Genomic DNA, 17,347 nt, shown 5'->3' on the forward strand with positions numbered 1-17,347 from the left:
AAACGACACAGATACTGTAACTATTCCTGCCCTACTTCAATATCAGCTTATGATTACAAATATCTCACAGCAGAGATGAAACCCAACAAGCTATGATATGAACTTGTGTAATTCAAGACAGTGGAAAGCGCTCCCCATCATTCTCTCCATCTCTGATTTAAAAATGTACATTTCTGAGAAATACTAACTAAACCTCAATTTTAGTAAGACATTATAAATATCTAGGGCTGGTAAACTGGAATTGCTTAAAAAACCACAGATCTGACCACAGAAGCTTCAGCAGTTTTTTTTGTGTTTTACTTTGTGTGTGTGTGTGTGTGTGTGTGTGTGTGTGTGTGTGTGTGTGTGTGTGTGTGTGTGAACTACAAGTCGACTTAATTTCTTTAACACTTCACCTGAGAGCAGGTGTTTGTTCAGAAATAGAAACAGCACGTATTGCCTGTCACTTTGCCAGCAGCAGATTTCCATCTAAGTGAAATTTGCAAATAAATGTGCCTCATTGACAAAAGTCCTGTAAATGTGCTGGCACAGAAACTTTATCCTGCACCACAGCTAATCTGCTGGGTCACTGCGAGCACTCCTCGGGACAGTGCTGCTGAACCTCTGCCAGACACACTGAGTCTTCCCATAACTGTTTTCACAGAGGATTGCCTCTGATCCAACAGTCTGGGCCAAAATCCTCTCTGTGCACAACTCACCGCATCTGCTATTCACACCAATAAATGTCAGGGTTGAGAACAGGGTGCCATAAATCTGGACTACTAATTTAACGAATCCTGTCCTGACAGGAGGAAATGCAAATGTAAAAAACATTTTCTTTCTAAACCAAAAGAGAAAATTATGGTGTACATTGTCAATGTACAGAAACACTATTGGTTACAATACAGGGAGTTAAAGTCCTTGTGTGACACTCAAAAGGCAGGTAAACACATTTGTTGTCAAAGAGCAGGGTTGTGCTTTTCTTTTAAGACAGGGAAGTCAGGAACTCATTTTAATTTCAGAAAATCTCAGATTCATAGAAACCTATAGTTGATGATATTGGTGACACCCATAACTTAACTTTCAGTTTTCTTCCGTATGAGTTTCGTATACTGAAGGCTTGTTTTACAAAACATGAATAGACCCATTTACTGTAAGCCTGGGTATCGTTTCTTGCTTCATTTCAACTTAGAATGAGTGAAAAATGTTCGAATGTTCTTAAAGTAACGCACAGAATGAAGACAGAGCCGAAAGAAATCTGATCTTCATGGTACCAAAATCCTCCAAAAAGTGACTTTTCTATAGCCATGATGGTGGCCATAGAAAAGCAAATATGAAAACAATCTTTAAGCTAAAATAGTTGCATCTATGAAAGCATTAAAAAGAAAGTGTATTAAATGTTTTGTACATGTTGTCTGAGTGTAAACATAGACTTCATACCAAATTACTCTAATCTAAGGTGTCAAATTGAGAAGGCTGCCAGAATGCCAAACACTTCATTTGCACAGCGGAAAGTTACTCATGTCGCTTCATGGGGAAACCAAAGCCTCCCAGCTGCTGGACAGGCTGAACCTCTCCCAGCTCTCAATATAACATCATAACATGACGCACATGAGAGAGTTCGTGTTGATACGGCTCTCACTGGATGTAAACAGGAGAAATCACACCTCAATATTTCACTGACAAAAGTATTTTTATTATTATTAACTTGTCTGTTGGAGAAATACACATGACAGAGAGGAAATGTGTATTATGATTGTTTTATTACATTTTGTTGTGCAATAACTACAACATGTTTTACTATTCTAAACCAGTGGCCCTCCAGGGGTCCTTCAGGAGACTCCAAGGGCTCCCAATCTAAAAGCAGAATAATATTTCTTTTCAATTATAATCCCATCCATAAGTAACATAATGACAGAATGTATGGCTATTGTGGTTTCATACACTTTCTGTAATAAAACATAAAAAAGCAAAGATCTTATCAGATGGGGGACCCTGGGACAAAATCTGGTGGGGGTCTAACTTGTGTCAGTTTAGGGGTCCTTGGTGTGAAAAAGTTTGACAAGCACTGATCTAATCACATAAAATCTCTAGAAGTTATTTACTGTAGCTAACCAACATTATAAATCAAAGTCATCATAAGATCATTATACAGCAAAACATGTGGGGGTCATGCAGGACTTATGAAGACTTGACCATCGCAGAAAACTCTGAAAAAAAGAGAAAAAAGAGATATTTGGATTCTATTCTCTTCCTAATTCTTTTGATAAAATTACAACTAGAAGACATTACAAACATAACCTTCAATTCTAAGGTGTGTAATTCCAGTAGTTGTGGCTGTATTTTAGTTGCCTGACAACAGGTGAAGAAAAGTATAGAGATGAAAGAGTGTTAACTGGAGACCACTGTGCAGCCACTGACTCACCATTAACGGCTGTGAGTGAAATTTTGGACTCCAGTGGAAAATAAAACAAAACAATGTAATTATAAGAACTATTTATCACATATTTTATCATTTAAAAAAATGTTCTTAAATTTAAGTGTTTAATGATGACTATAATGACTGGAGTATGTTACACCACTTTTCCTCTTTTATTACACTCTTCAGGGGAGCAAATGAACAATTATTTTCCTTACCAATTTATCTAATGTAAATGTAAAAAATAAATGTATTTAATTTTCTAAAATATATGACAATGGAAGACAGTACATTTTTCACCTCTGAGAAGCTCAAAACCTTCAAAACATTTTTTTTTTTTATTATTTTTTTTTTTTTTTTTGCTGAAAACTGAAACAATGAATTGACTATAATAATAATAATTGCTGATTAATTAATTTCTTCTGAAATTCATGAATAAACAACAAAAATAAAGCTGGTACTGAATTTGTTTGCAGTAACACTGATTGAGTAAATCTTCAGGTATTTCACCCACATTTGTATTTTCATGTATCGTAATAATATTCTGTTGCTTCACATTTGTATTGCTACTGGAGATGTGAAGGATTTCACACAAATAAAATTAACCTTTATCAAAACTTAAATTTCAAATGTAATGTTTATAGAGAACAACATGTTGCTGTAATTAAGGATGTGTATGTTAATTTAAAAAAAAAAAAGTATGGCACATATCTAATTGGCTGTTTCAGCTCATTGCATACATTTACATTTAATTACTTCCAATCTAAACTGTAAGTAAGAAACTTGATAAATATGTATTATTACTCACAGCAAAAACATTTTTACTCATACTTCTGCAATTTAGAATATACTTACTTATAATTAAAGTACAGGTCAAAATACAGGCCATTATCACAATCACCTCTCAGTCTCTAGTTTCTTCTTGCACAAGAGGGCAAAATAAAAAATAAGGTGCAGACCTCTACTCAGCTTCTATGGTTTAGCCCCCTCAGCTTTACCTTCCCAGCCGATCTTCCCATCACCGTCCGAGTCTCCCTCCAGCAGGAAAGCTCTGGTCTCAGCTGCAGTCAGGGGCCTCGCTCCTTTGGAGAAGTTCTGCAGGAACAGCCTGATGTAGAGAGATCAGGGAGGAGGTGCCGCAGTTACAGAACAACATCAAACACATAAATGACAACAACAACATAAAATAGAACAATGGGGATAAACATGTGAATTCTACTACATTTCATACTATAACATGATACTGCAGGTCAGATAATACCAAGCTGTTTACAAGTTGGTGAAATATAGCTTGATCCATTAACTGAAATAGATAGACATTCATATCAGGCTGTGTATCAAACTCAACTGTAACTCATCCTGTTCTATGAAGCCGCTTTTGTCCTGGTCCAAAATCTTAAAGACCCTCTCAATCTCTGTTGGAGTTTTCCTGGATAAACCCACCGTTCTGAAAAACATCTTTGGGCTAAATGAATCCTTTGCTGAAAGTAAAACGACATAAAGAAGTGCAAATGATTATTAACATTAGACAACCTGTGTTTTAAAATATCATGCAGCTACAGTAAAATGAAGAAATAAAGGCCTCACATACAGTACTGGCATGAGAGCAATAATGCAATACATAAGCACTCATTTTCATCACACAGCCCATAGACATTCATTTCCTCACCTTTACATGCATTAATAGCTGAGGTAATGTCCGAGACTGATAGAAAGTCAGTGATAGACATGATGATGGAGAGTCTGTTGTGATCGATGTTGCAGCCTGGTGCAATATGTGACTGCTGATGAACAGAAAGAGACAACTGGTCACAGTGAAAAGGCTTCAACCCCCAGTGTCAGAAACCACCAGTGTCCTTCTGTCCACTGTCACCTACAGCTGACCACTTCAGCCATCAGTGTGTGTGTGTGTGTTTATCTGTGTGTGAAAGAGAGCCTGAAAGACAGAGAATCTTGCCATTGCACAGCTTTTGTAAAGTGGTTTCTCCAGGGGTCAGGGGTTATAGTGGATTCAAATCTCCCAAAACAAATCAAAGTCAGACTGCACCTTTCTGTAAACAAAATGGCAGTTAGTGAGGTTATATTTGGTGCATCTGTAGGGAACCTGGCTGGCCTGTGTTTCCTCTACACTCTTATTTCCAGCTAGAGGCTGCATGTTGCTGCCTGCTCGTGGTCATCCCTGGCATTGTTTCCGCAGGCTGTAAACATCCTGTTATTCTGGCCCCTGTCACTTTCAGGCTGTGCTCCATGGAGATGTCTCCACTCATAGTTGTCTTCTTCCTAAATGCTACATTTAGCATATGAAGAGCTCTGTTCTCAAACGAGTGAGTGTTCCTTTAAACATCCTCTCTAATGTTACTGGGTTTTGTTTTTTTTTAAATTATGTTGTGTTATTTTGTGAATAATAATGAAAACTCTTTTTAGTTTACATCATTATAAATATAATTTTACCAACTGACCATATTACGTATTAGCCACCTCTTTTACACTTCACTTTAAATGAATCATACAAACTAGCTTGTATGGTACAACCTTTTTAACTTGTGTTGCAGCTGGACTAGGTTTGAATTTCTGGCTGCAGTTTTAATCAATGAATAATGTCCAATGTGGACATATAATGGACTTTAGAACTAAACATTTGTATTATTTGTGTACTGATACCCACAATCTGTCAAGCTAGGACATTTTTCAAGAATTAAACTCTTTGCTACCTTTTTATTCTACCACTGCTGGATGCAGCAATTGGGCATTTTCTAATTCTATACAGGGGCTTTAAATGTATGCGTTTCAACACTGGCTGAAATTAAAAATCTTTGACGGTTGAGAGTCCATTTTGCTTTTTTCATACTGTGTATTCTTGATGATCTCATTATGTCCCGGCACAAACTAGTGTCATACATGGATTTTTTTAATAACATAAATCAGTCAATGGGAGTCTGTGGAAACCACCTGCTGAGGAATTCTCACACTTGCAGGGGGCTTGGCAGTCTGCGACCATTATGTACAGGAAACAGCATGAGGTTAGTTGGCAAAGATATAGACTTTTGTTCTGGTAAAACACACATTCCTCACAATATCTCCCCAAGACGCATATGATTGCTTTTTTGTGACTGAAATGCAATTCAACTTCTCCTGCTAGTTAATGTTGTTATAATTTGCAAAGCTTTATTTTTCACTATTTTAGTCCACATAAGTCTTTATGGCTCCCATGTGTGAGGGAGTGCAGTTACTGCGTCACACCGGCCCTACCAGGCAGCACGTGTGGGCCCAAGGCCTGGCCAGAGTGACGTGAGCCTGATTTCCTCAGGATGGACCGCAGTGAGGCCTGCATCAGCCAGAGGGGCAGAGAAACGACAAAAACATCCTCTGCTCCCCCTCACGTACCTGCCCCCCTCGGCCTTGTCCCTTTCCACGCTCCGATGCTTGTTTTCAGGAAGACCAGGCTTCCTGTGTGATGGAGCGCTGGATGAGAGGAGGAAGAGGGGGATGGGACAGAAAGGAAAAGACAGACACAGAAAGAGATGGATGGTGATGGGGTGACGCTCTTGTGCACGTAGTGATTTGGGGAAAATTTGTTTCGGCAGATTGTTATATTCTTTAGTTACAGGTTCAAGTGCAAGCAGCTGTAAGGACGTCTGAGCAGCGTAAACAGAGTAAACAAAGAAGCGTACAAATATTTTTGGTGAGTAGAAAAATCTTTGATGATCTTTTTCTTAGAAAAGTCTTGTCCACAAGGTTACAGGGAGTGGCCTAACCCGCCTGTTGGTTAAGGTTGAGACAAATAAACACATTTTGTGTGCATATCGAAGTCATATTGAGACTTGAACCCAGAGTTTTATACTTTCATGTGGCTGATATACAATCTTTCCTATTTAGTTCTTGTTTTTCTTCTTGTTTTGGGGAATACTGAGCAATAGGACAATCAGCACAGGACATGGAGGTAAGTACTTCATGAATAGTCTGTGTCTCCATGATATAAAGATGTGCAGTTTACTTAGATGGCGTGAGGTAATAGAGGTACAGTGTGCTGTTCAAGGAAACTTTGATATGCCATACTATAGATGCATTCACACATATTTGCTTTAATGTAGATTAACTGTGTAAGGCTTGCAGAGTAGTATCTCTCATTTAAAATAATTTAATAGTAGTCATGAACATCCATCACAAGTTGCTGAGCTTCATCATGTAAACAGATCAAAGGCTATAGCAGCATGACGGGTTCACTTTCTGTAGTCAGTTTGTGTTCTGCAAATGAAGTTCAACTCTTCTTACAGAAAAACAACTTAGTTATCTGAAAGATGGTGATAATTGGTCCATGGCTGTAGCTTGTAATGAGCACATGATATAAACTTGCTTTCTGACCTTTTCTTCAAGTGAGTTATTGTTGCTCTCTTTAATCATTTCAGTGACTTTTGCATGGAATAAAACATCTTGATAATAGATTTAAAGAGGGTAGTTTCAAGTGGTGGTGTGGGTTTGATCACTGGCTCCTTCTGTTCGTATGTCGACATGTCCTTGAGCAACTTCTCCGCAGTCGAGCTCTGTAAATATAATGTTTGCTGTTGCGAATACTTAGCTTAGAAGAGGAACAGGAGAAACATGAATGTAAACATAAACACAGGATGGGAAATGTTGCCCAGATTGTTTTTTTATGGGTAATGGATGGGAAAACTCCTTATCCTGTCCTGATATTCATTATGGCCTTTCAAGGATATGGCTGGCAATTGTCAACAAATCTCATGTGCAGAGCCAAACCAACAATACACTCACCCTACTTACAAATATTGCATGTATCTAAAGCCTGATATGTGATATTCCTCTGTGTCATTGACCTCCGTTATTGTCCAAAATCACGCCACTGAGCCACACCATTGCTCTGGGTGACATGTTCCTTAATGGCTACTGTAGTTTGTTTAGAAACAGCTCTTAAGACTAATAACAGTTATCACATTTTCAGTCTCAGGAGAGTAGTTCCATAAAAGGCCAAAGCCACTGGGCATGTCAGGGCACACGGTTCTGTTCACAAAGCATTGCTAGCTTGTTGTACATTATTATTTTCTCATAGAACTTCATTATAAAGTCAAGAGGTTGTGATATGTAGCACAACATTCTAACAAACCTTGTCTTACAAGTAACTACTCTCCAGAGAGTGAAAATATGATGGCTTTTATTAGCGATTGGAGTGAAACAAACTGCTTTGACAATCTTCATGGTGAGGGAATGGTGCAGCAGTGTGGATCATTAACATGTTTTTAATAGTTTTTGGACAACAATGGAGGTCTATGGCACAGAGGAATAAGACATATCAGACTTTGGATACACACTAAAGTAAGTAAGATCGATTTATTGTTGGTTTGACACAGCACAAGAGATTTATTGACAATTTAAAAAAAGGAAAATCACCAGCCATATCCTTTAACTTTCACTGTGAGGACAGAATAACTACAAAAGATGTTAAGAACAGCATGTGTCGGATTACAGATTGTGACTGAAAGATTGCCTGTGCAGCAGCTGCCATGCCATCAGTAGAAGTTGTGCTGGAAGCCATTTGAATTCAAATGAATGATAGCGTCATCGGGACTCAATGTACTCCAGCACGCTAAAGTAAATCTTGAAGTACCACTGTAATGTCTGACATGATAGGCTTCTCAGTCAGACAGAGAAGAGAGGCACCCTGTTCATCCATGCATGCATCCCTAAAGAAATGATCACTCCTCCTTTTTCCTGGGTTCAGTTACTGCCTTGTCTATTTCTATCTAACCAGCTGTAGTGAGGGCAAGTGACGCTCTCAAATTCAGCCAAGATACCCGCCATTGACACAGACTTTAAGCTCCGTCCATCAATCCCCCTCCAGTCTATGGCCTCCCTCACAGTTGTATCTCACTCTTCTGTTTTGGCCCTTATCCACATGGTCGCTGTATTGTTTAATCAATATAAAAAGTGTTTTACAGGAGGGTTATGTGGCAACTATTTCTTGGCTAAGACCTGTTGTCGGGCAACAATCGGGGAATCAAGGGAATTACTGCTCCTGGTCAAGAAAAGGTTCACAACATAATCCCCTGTACGGTGAAAAAAATTGTTTTTACACTTATTTTGTACACATTCAACAAACCAGATACAATGTGTAAATTAGTGAGAATCCGATGGAAGGTAATGTACCTTTAGACAGAGTCAAACTAACTGTTTCCCTCTGTTTCCAGTCTTCATGCTTGACTTGACCACCTGTAGAATGGTAAAAATGTAGTGTTTACTGTTTTTCCCTGGACGGATTAAACAAACGAGATCCAATGTCTAAATAAGTGAGCTTTGGAGCAGATGGTAGGCAGATTTTTTTACTCCTGGTAAGAGCCAGGCTAGCTGTTTAACCCAGTTTCTAGACTTTATGCTATTAAATTAATCTTCTCATCTAACTCCTACCAAGAAAGACAATAATTTCCCCAAAGTTTTCCTCTAAAGTGGACAAGTCTCATCATTAGAGTGTTCCAGCCTTGGTATAATCCGTCTCTGTTTCGTATCTGTTTGAGCCGTAACTAAGGAGCAATTCTGACTCATTACATTTTTGATTTAAATGTGGTTGCTGCTGTGCAACTGGATCAGGGCCTGATGAATACCAGCCAGCTTAGGATGCAAGTGATAGGATCTGCGCTGGGTTAGTGGGTGGCGTGAGGTGGGGTCAGGGAATACCCTGAGCGTCTTTGAGGGGAGGAAGGTGGGGGCTGCAACGTACGGTGTACAAAGATGGTTGTACAGGATATACAAGTTTAAATAATATATGCTGATATATTAAGAAGCTAATATATTTTCCACAATCTCTCTTTTAAAACAGACAGGTCTACTCTTTATATAAAAGTAAGGCCTTGACATGAAAGCATAGTGTCCTGTTTCCTGTTCCTATAGTGTGAGGTAGTGTGATATACCCCTGGGCAGGGCCTGGGTCCCAAATAAAGATATTTATGTATATTTCCAATGCCACAGGCCCCTGTAAACCTCATCACATTTAAGATTAGCCGCTGAAACAGATCTGCTTTTATCTGATCAGGGTTGTGTGTAAGAAAGAGCTCTGTCAACAAGCGCTCAAACTCACCTCCATAAACACTTTCAACCAGTCGGGGAATCCCACAGCTGTCTCAGCCTTTACATGTCCGAGTATATGTGTGTGTGTGTTTGTACAGGTCAGAGGTCATGGTCAAGCTTTAACACACTTTCCCCACTGTCCCTGGCAGTCCTGACATACAGCAACTGTGTGTTAACTTTATGTTATTGCTGATATATCATTTTGCCCTGCTAAGCTGCTCTCTAAGCTGTGGTTTGATTTCAGGACGGGATGAGGTAAGCGCTTACATACACAGTTGCATTCGTTGCTCAATGTTTGAAATGGCACAAGTGAAAAAACAGAAATGGACCTGCATGAAATGACAGACAGGCACAGGTCTTTCATCACTGGTTTTAGCACCAGGCTGATATAATGGTGTAGTGTTAAATGCTGTTGCCTGTTGCTTTAGTATGTCCAGTAACACGCAAGTTGTACAAGCGTAATCAAAGACACCAAGGAAAAAAAAAAGGGAAAAGGAACAGGAATAGAAAGACTTTGTCATTAAAAATGTTATTCATTAATTTTCCTGACAAACATCATCACACAAGTTTGTGTGTGTGTGTGCTTGTGTGTTTAATCCTTAAATCATATTACCAGCACTCAGGCAAACTGCTGCACTCTACTGCCTCCTAATGGTTGGATGCTGCAATGACATGTTACAATAAAAGGTTTGAACCAAGCAAATGACTGGTAACACTGCTTTTTGCTCTTGTGTGGGCAGATTTTTCTACCCTTTTTGTAGCTCTGTGATTATCTGTATGTGCAGGCTATACAGAATAATACATCTGTCCTACAAATCAACCTATATTTAGACTGTTCCCCATTTATGTATGCAGTGGTCATGTTTTATTAAACATAGCTGAAAACTCAATTTACATGAATACAGACTACAGTACAATTAAAAAAGTACAATTAAAAACATGCTTTCTTTAAATTACTATCCTTCCACTGCCACTCAATAGGGAAACCAAAAAAGTCAATGCACTAAAAAAAGTGAACTTATCCTTTAATTCATATTTTTTTCAAGTGCCTGAACCTCAGATCTTAGGATGTTTCTCTTCAGCAAAATGGTTCATCCTTTTTCTTGAAATAATACACTGTAAGTATCAATATGTCACAGGTGATCAACAAGCCAAGAGCTTTATCTTAACTGTGACTGAACATATTATATATCTAATTTGATCATAAAGCTCACCCATATACTATGAAACTTTTGAGTGCTTTGTTTCACACATGTATTAATATTTTCTTTGGATTCTGTCAGCAGGATCATATTTGTTTTCATATATTTATTTCTTCCTCTGTCATTAAAATGGATTCTATATGGTGTATGGTGGAGTAATAAATGACCCGCAGTAATCCATGTTCTTAGCACCAGGAAATGAATAAAGATAGATTTACCCCCGCCCAACCAAATCCTCCCACCAACAAAGACCCACCCTCCTTATACAGACTTCCGCTTGTCTCCGTCCTCCTATCTCTTTCTCTCTACACCTTTTTATACAAACACATGGTCCCCCTCTTTTACACTCACACCTCCCCCAATATGGAAGTGCCCTTGGCAGTAGTGGTGCTAGTTCAGATGGGCAGTGTTCCCATGTCTGGACTGGGGAAGAGCAGGTGTACTGCTGTCAACAGAGGCTCATAAATACTCTGAGATGGATTATAGATTTATGTCATCATATTAAAGACACTCTAGCTCAACTCTCAAGCAAACACTTTTAAGACCCCATAATCTACGCCTAAGAGAAAAGTATTTTCTCCTGACAAAGAGGGAAGTTTATGGCATTCACAACCAGATGTAGAACTACATCCTTCCTTATATCATTATAAATTTAAAGCCTGCAAAAAAGTCACTCATCTTCTTTTACATGCTAATGTTTTTAAACCACACACCTTGAACAAATATGTACACAACGGCGACACATTTACCACTCTGTATTTTGTTATTTTAGTGTCACATTTCACTCCTACCCTGCCCCTCTCCTCTGCAGCTCTGAGACCCTGCTGTGTCCAAATAAAGGCTGCAGACAGCACCACCGCTGTCCTGACTGCATGTTTCATTTTCCCATATTACCCGCGGTGCATGGAGCATGGTCTATTTTGCATGCTCGGAATAAGCCCAATGATATCCAATTACCCTCCTCTCACGGATTGTTTGGTGTCACTGCCGGCTGGATGTGATGATTCGGCGCCTGCAGTGTAAAAGGATAGTTCCACAGATCTTCTGGCATCCACTGTGCACGTTACAACTCAGTCAGAGCAGTAAGCTATACCTGGCCCTGACCAATTAATTAAAAGGTTCAAGCTGAAGTGTCACCACCTTGTACTTGTCCTCACCCTCTTCACCACAACATGTACATTCTTTATTCTAGTTTAAAAACTGTTGGTGCACGTGAGGTCAGGTTTCCCTGTAGGCTGCAGTGAATTGTGGGGACTGAGATATTTCTCAGTGAAGATGAGACATCAGAAGACATGACCAGAGAGTTGGCTAGGTGAATCACTGGCTGCTTGGAAACCAAATCTACCGTCTTAAGGCCTTTCAGCACACCTCTTGTTATCATAGCAGAGTGGATCAGTGGAGAAATGATAGGCTCAGTGCTTTATCCTCCTTAAATAAACTACAGCAAATAATAAAATGCATCCGTCAGGCCTCCTAAGCCTCTACCCAGTCAGTTAAGACTGAAACTGAAGATGTATCAGTCATTGATCTGTCATTTGGGTAAAAAAATTGTTGAGATATCAGATTATGAGCAACTCAGACAGGACACATCAATCACAAGTGAAAATAGAATGTGAAATTGGATGGAACGAGCTTGCATTTTGTGCCAGTGTGGAAGCTTTCAGCTCAGCAATTGTATCACATCCTCATATGTACTGCTACGTCCAGTGAAAAAAGAGCCCACTATTGAGACACTGTAGCAGCCAGGATGCCCTGGTTGACCTGATAAGGGTCCATGGGTGCAGTGCAGGTCGATGGGTGAAAGCATGCCCAGGAGGACGACTGTAGAAGAAACTCTGGAAACACCATCTGTCCATCTCTATTTCTCTTTTCCCTCCTCTTTTGCTACAGTGCCTTTCTCTTCTCTTTCATTTCTCCTCTCTTGGGAACCAGAGATGGACTGAATGGTGATATCGTTGTCTCCTGGGAACAATATCCTGATGCTGTCTGAGTGTGTAAAACAGAACTCCAGCATCAGTGATTTTGTTGCCAGGGGAAGGACTATATCAGCGGAGAACTTCCTAACAAATGTAGGTGTTTGCCTCAAAGTTATATGATGATGAATAATATAACAGTACACAAAAGTACAACAAAGCAAATGCAATACCAACAGTGGGAACAGTAGTGGTAGGCCTAACATGTATAGTTGTGGTGCACCAGTGACAGCAATATTTATATTACTATTTGGGTAAGTTGTAATAGTGGCAACAGTTGCAGAAAACGTAACGTGTGTGTGTATGTACAACTGTTTTATCATTATTATTTTGTACCCAATTTATATGAACACATTTATAAGAGGAGCTTTGCTGCAGTTCTCTCCAGATTCTGAGGCTGCCTGCTACACTGAACATAACCACTACATGGAGCTACTGTTCACAACCATGCACCAAAAACATGTATGTGGCTTCCAACTACAATGAATCCCCTTACGACCCATGGAACACAGGCTTCTGCTTTATTTGAGATGAGATTTTATTTTTTATGCCAAACAATGCACATGTTCTATTTAGTAAACCAACATTTAACTACAAAAAAGTATTACATCCCAAAATTCAAAAAGATCAGGTCAATTGTTAAATCATAAATTATTATGGTTTTGCACTTAACTCTAGTATCAAACTCAAACTGCATAATATTCAATTATACAAATACGATGAAATGCAATGATTGGGCTACTACACCTAGATCTAGTTTGTACACCAGGCAGAGTGCTGGTTCTAATTAGACTTTTTGTGATAGTTTACACTACTGGAGTTTACAGTTTGCACTGTTGTGCAGTATGTGAAGGAGTGTGAAAGAGGCTTCAATTGTATTCCACAATTCAGTATACGAACACATGCATAGGTTATAAACAATCAGTAATGACTTTATAAATGATTAATATTAGTACAAGGATCAACAACTATTTTATTTTCTAGAATTAACAACTTAGCAACAAAATGTTTTCATAAAAACAGCTTATAATGCATTCTTTCAAATGATTATTCTTCATTAACAGTCATCAGTAACAACTCATAACCCCTTTATTATTATTATTATTATTATTACATTTGAGTTCAATATTATAGTCTTATCTTAAGCATTACATAGTATATTTAATATCCTGTGAATCCAGTCTCTGGGTATGTTATAATTTGCTTAATTATGGAATGCTAGGCCACCTGCTGACTTTTCAAAAGGTGAAGATCCATTTTTGAAACAAATGTTTCATCAAATATGTCCAAATCAAATGATGAATCAAATGCAGACATAAAGTATATGCACCAAAATCATCATCAATGTAACAGATGCAAATTTTACAGCAATAACCACACTGATGTTAGCATAAAGAATACTATATTAAAATTATCAAGCTGAATCCACAGTAACTGTTACTAATGCCAGAGTGACATGCAGACTGCTGTTACATCTACCAGCCAGGCAGCTGTGTTACATTATAGCAGATAAGTTATTGATCCCCATCTTGTGCTATGCTGCTGCTGCTGCAGAGGCCAGCAGCCTCCAGGAAGTATCCTGGACATGTGAGCTCTTCGTCCTCTTTCTGTCCTCTCATCTCTTCCTCTCCATCACTCTTCTTTATCTTCTCCGATCCACCTTATTTGATTTCACCCATCATTCACACAGTCGCTATCCCACCTGACAACCTCCCCCATACCCCCACCCCCCCTTTTTCTTTCTATGCATCTCTCTGTCTCTTCTCTCTATCCATACGTTCAGCTTGTCTGTTTCGGTGCCCTCGATGAGCTCTCTGTCCTGCAGTAAAAGCCAGAGGAATGAGCGGGGCTCGCAGAATGCAAGGTAGGAAAACAAATGTGCATGTCATGCATGTTGGATGCAGAGAGATTAAGTATGTTGCAACACATTTTGCAGAGTCATGGTGCAGCAAGATTTTCAAAGTAACACATATCAGTTGATAACCATGTTCCTCTCTGTGTTTTTGCAGAGTTAAAATACTTCAGAGGTGGAGCCACAATGGTGATTTCATTAGATGGTTTGAATTGGCTTTCTAAAAGGAGATGCAAGAAACGGTATCATTTTGATTTCTATTACTGTAACTGATGCTCTGTGTGTACTGAAAGTGCAGATGTTTCTCGCTCTCTGTGGGGGTGTAAAGGGTGCCTGTTTATGTGTTGGCTGCTTGAAAAAGTCTTTATTATCTGTCCTCCACCTGTTACACAATGAGGTGTTAATTTACCCGAAACAGGGTAGATTATAGGCTTCACGGCCTGCTGCATACGTGTGTGATTTTGTGTGTGTGAGACCATACAGTAGGTGTGTGTGTGTGTGTTCTTTTACATCCTTTACGTCACAGCTGCTGTGAGTCAGCTCCTCTCTTCCTTTCCTGAGTCACTCATCCTGCAGTTGCTTGGCTACTGAAGAGCGGTGAAAGTTTCCTATTGCGTCTTTGTCTCCGTGGATGGATGGGCCCCGATATTTATTCAGGCTCAGGAGTGAGTGGCCAAATAATGCATGTGTTTGTGTGTGCGCACTCTTTCATCCAATGGACAAAGGCTGACAAATCAGTTTTAGGACATCCTGTTGTTAACAGACAGCGAGGGGTTGTCTGGGCACTGCAGCTGACCTCTTAAACAACCAGCAGGATAAAAATGACTTTGAAATGGATTTAGACTCATGAGAACATTTGTGGGTAGCAAGACAGTCTTTCACCAAAGCCTATACACACTATCATCTGAGTTTACAATGCCCTACATTTATGCTTATCTAAGTGTATTGAAAGGGTCACTCAGTGTCACATAGATGATTTCAGACTCAATCCCTGCATCAGCCAGTTTACACAATCCTCAACAAAGTGCTGTTTGGTACATTTGACAGTCACTGTGAAGGTGAGCTGCAGTCACTGTTGGACATAATATTCGGAGTAGTATGTTACTGACAGTGCTGATTATTGGTGTGGATAATTTGATAGGCCACAACACAAACAGGATGTGGTTTAAGATGTATGACTTACAACTTCTGTGAGAAAGTCTCATTTATAATAGCTCATACCACTGTTATATTGGCAGATACACATTCCTTATGTCACTAATATATTTCCTACCATTAAAGCTATTTGGGCTAGCTGAGCTAAACATTAGCCCACTACAGCTAACGTAGTCAGTGCAGGCTCTCGGACACAGACAGTTTGACTGACCAAACAGTAAAATTATACTTTGTGTGCTGTAAGTTTTCTCATACTGAATACTTCTCATAATAATATATCAAATGAAAATGTATAATGTCAGAGGTGTCGCTTATAATGATGAACCTACAGAGAATTATCACCCGACGAGCTGCCCTCGTTTCATGAGTTTAAGCTCATCAAAGTTTACTGTTTCACTCATACCATACTTAAAAAGTGCTTTCAGACTTAAGGAACTTTTCCATAGTTCCAAGAGCTGTTGCAGGAACTATACCCTTTTTGTTGTGTCTGCACTGCAGGAATTGGGAATTACTGTGGCTTTTACAATGCTGACTTTTTAAAGCTCGTATAGGTATTCTGTTAGCACAGCAGAAACTCATTGATTTAGACATGAGTGTACGTCGATTGGTCTAACACATGAGCCATTGCAGCACCAGCAATTGCCGTTTTTAAATGCATTTATAAATGCATAATAATCTAAATTCACACATCTCCTTTTCAACTCAATAATTATCATGCACCCATGACACTCACAAACAGCATCGATCACTGCGTCCTCCATCTTGGTGTTGTTGTATCTCACACAGAAGTGACATTGCTTTACCAACCACTGGCCAGTTAATGTCACTTCAGTGTTCCTAATGGCAGTGTGAAAGCAAACAGAAAAAAAGCCTAAAATGTTCCCCCAATTTCTTGGGGGAAATCCCCAGTGGGTAGGTCCTCTCAGGAATTCCCCAAAACTGTTTGGTCCCAAAGCGACTAAAGTTGCTTTTCGCATTCTCGGCCACAGCCGGCAGCTGTTTTAAGAGCTGAGGGAGTGTGAATATTGGACCTGACTTCATCAGGTGGACAGACACACCACTCCAAATAAATGATAATGTTGCTCTGGAGCTACAGATGGTTGTGTAAATAAGTAATAAATGTTTGTGTCTAAACGTGTCTAAAATATCAAATGAAGTGTTCACAATTGGTTTCTGTTGCTCCTGAATGGCCAACACAACAGATAACGCAAGTAGTAACTACAGCTCACCCCTTTAAAGGACAATTATGGTTTAATACAACTATGTGTTATTTTTGTAGTTTTGACCCTCATTTCTATTGGGTGTATCTACATTCTTAGACTCCTTGTGTTGCAAGAAACAAAAGTGGTCAGACAATCGGACAGGTTGTAAATATACAATTTATTTAGATTATATAGACCACTTTTTGGGGGTAAAGCTTCAAGTTATCACGACCAAACTAATGGTTGTTCATTTAGCAGGAAAACTGCACCTAGAATTAGAACTAGAAGTTTGTTACAGATTGATCAACAGAACCAAATAAATGCTATGGTGTCTCAGTGAATCATTGTAAATCATTCTTATAGGGACGATGACCTCCAGTTGTGGATATCCTCAGGTCAGATGATCCAAGTGGATGAAGAGCTGCAGACTATTACCTGCCTCTGTATCCTTGCTCAAAGAGGATGTGCAGCCCCCCAGTTATGGAGGAACA

At 39.2% G+C, this 17,347-nt stretch overlaps 1 protein-coding gene across 1 annotated transcript; it reads right to left on the reverse strand.

The window, feature by feature from the left end:
- Positions 1-2,000: 2,000 nt before the first annotated feature.
- Positions 2,001-4,128, reverse strand: LOC128380976 (parvalbumin, thymic-like). The gene is made up of 4 exons (XM_053340879.1): positions 4,068-4,128; positions 3,747-3,879; positions 3,397-3,506; positions 2,001-2,189 (listed from the first exon to the last, which is right to left on the reverse strand). Exons 1-4 carry the CDS (start codon positions 4,126-4,128, stop codon positions 2,161-2,163), a joined length of 333 nt encoding a protein of 110 aa, XP_053196854.1. The 3' UTR covers positions 2,001-2,160.
- Between the last annotated feature and the right edge of the window lie 13,219 nt (positions 4,129-17,347).

Source organism: Scomber japonicus, chromosome 20 (assembly GCF_027409825.1).
Source record: "Scomber japonicus isolate fScoJap1 chromosome 20, fScoJap1.pri, whole genome shotgun sequence".
NCBI classification, from domain to species: Eukaryota; Metazoa; Chordata; class Actinopteri; order Scombriformes; family Scombridae; genus Scomber; species Scomber japonicus.

Coding starts and splice junctions, on each gene's coding strand:
- LOC128380976 (XM_053340879.1), bottom strand. CDS start 4,128: ATGTCTATCACTGACTTTCTATCAGTCTCGGACATTACCTCAGCTATT. Junction 3,507..3,746: donor ATAGAACAGGATGAGTTACA/GTTGAGTTTGAT, acceptor TCTCTACATCAG/GCTGTTCCTGCAGAACTTCT. Junction 2,190..3,396: donor TGGGAAGATCGGCTGGGAAG/GTAAAGCTGAGG, acceptor TCTTTTTTTCAG/AGTTTTCTGCGATGGTCAAG.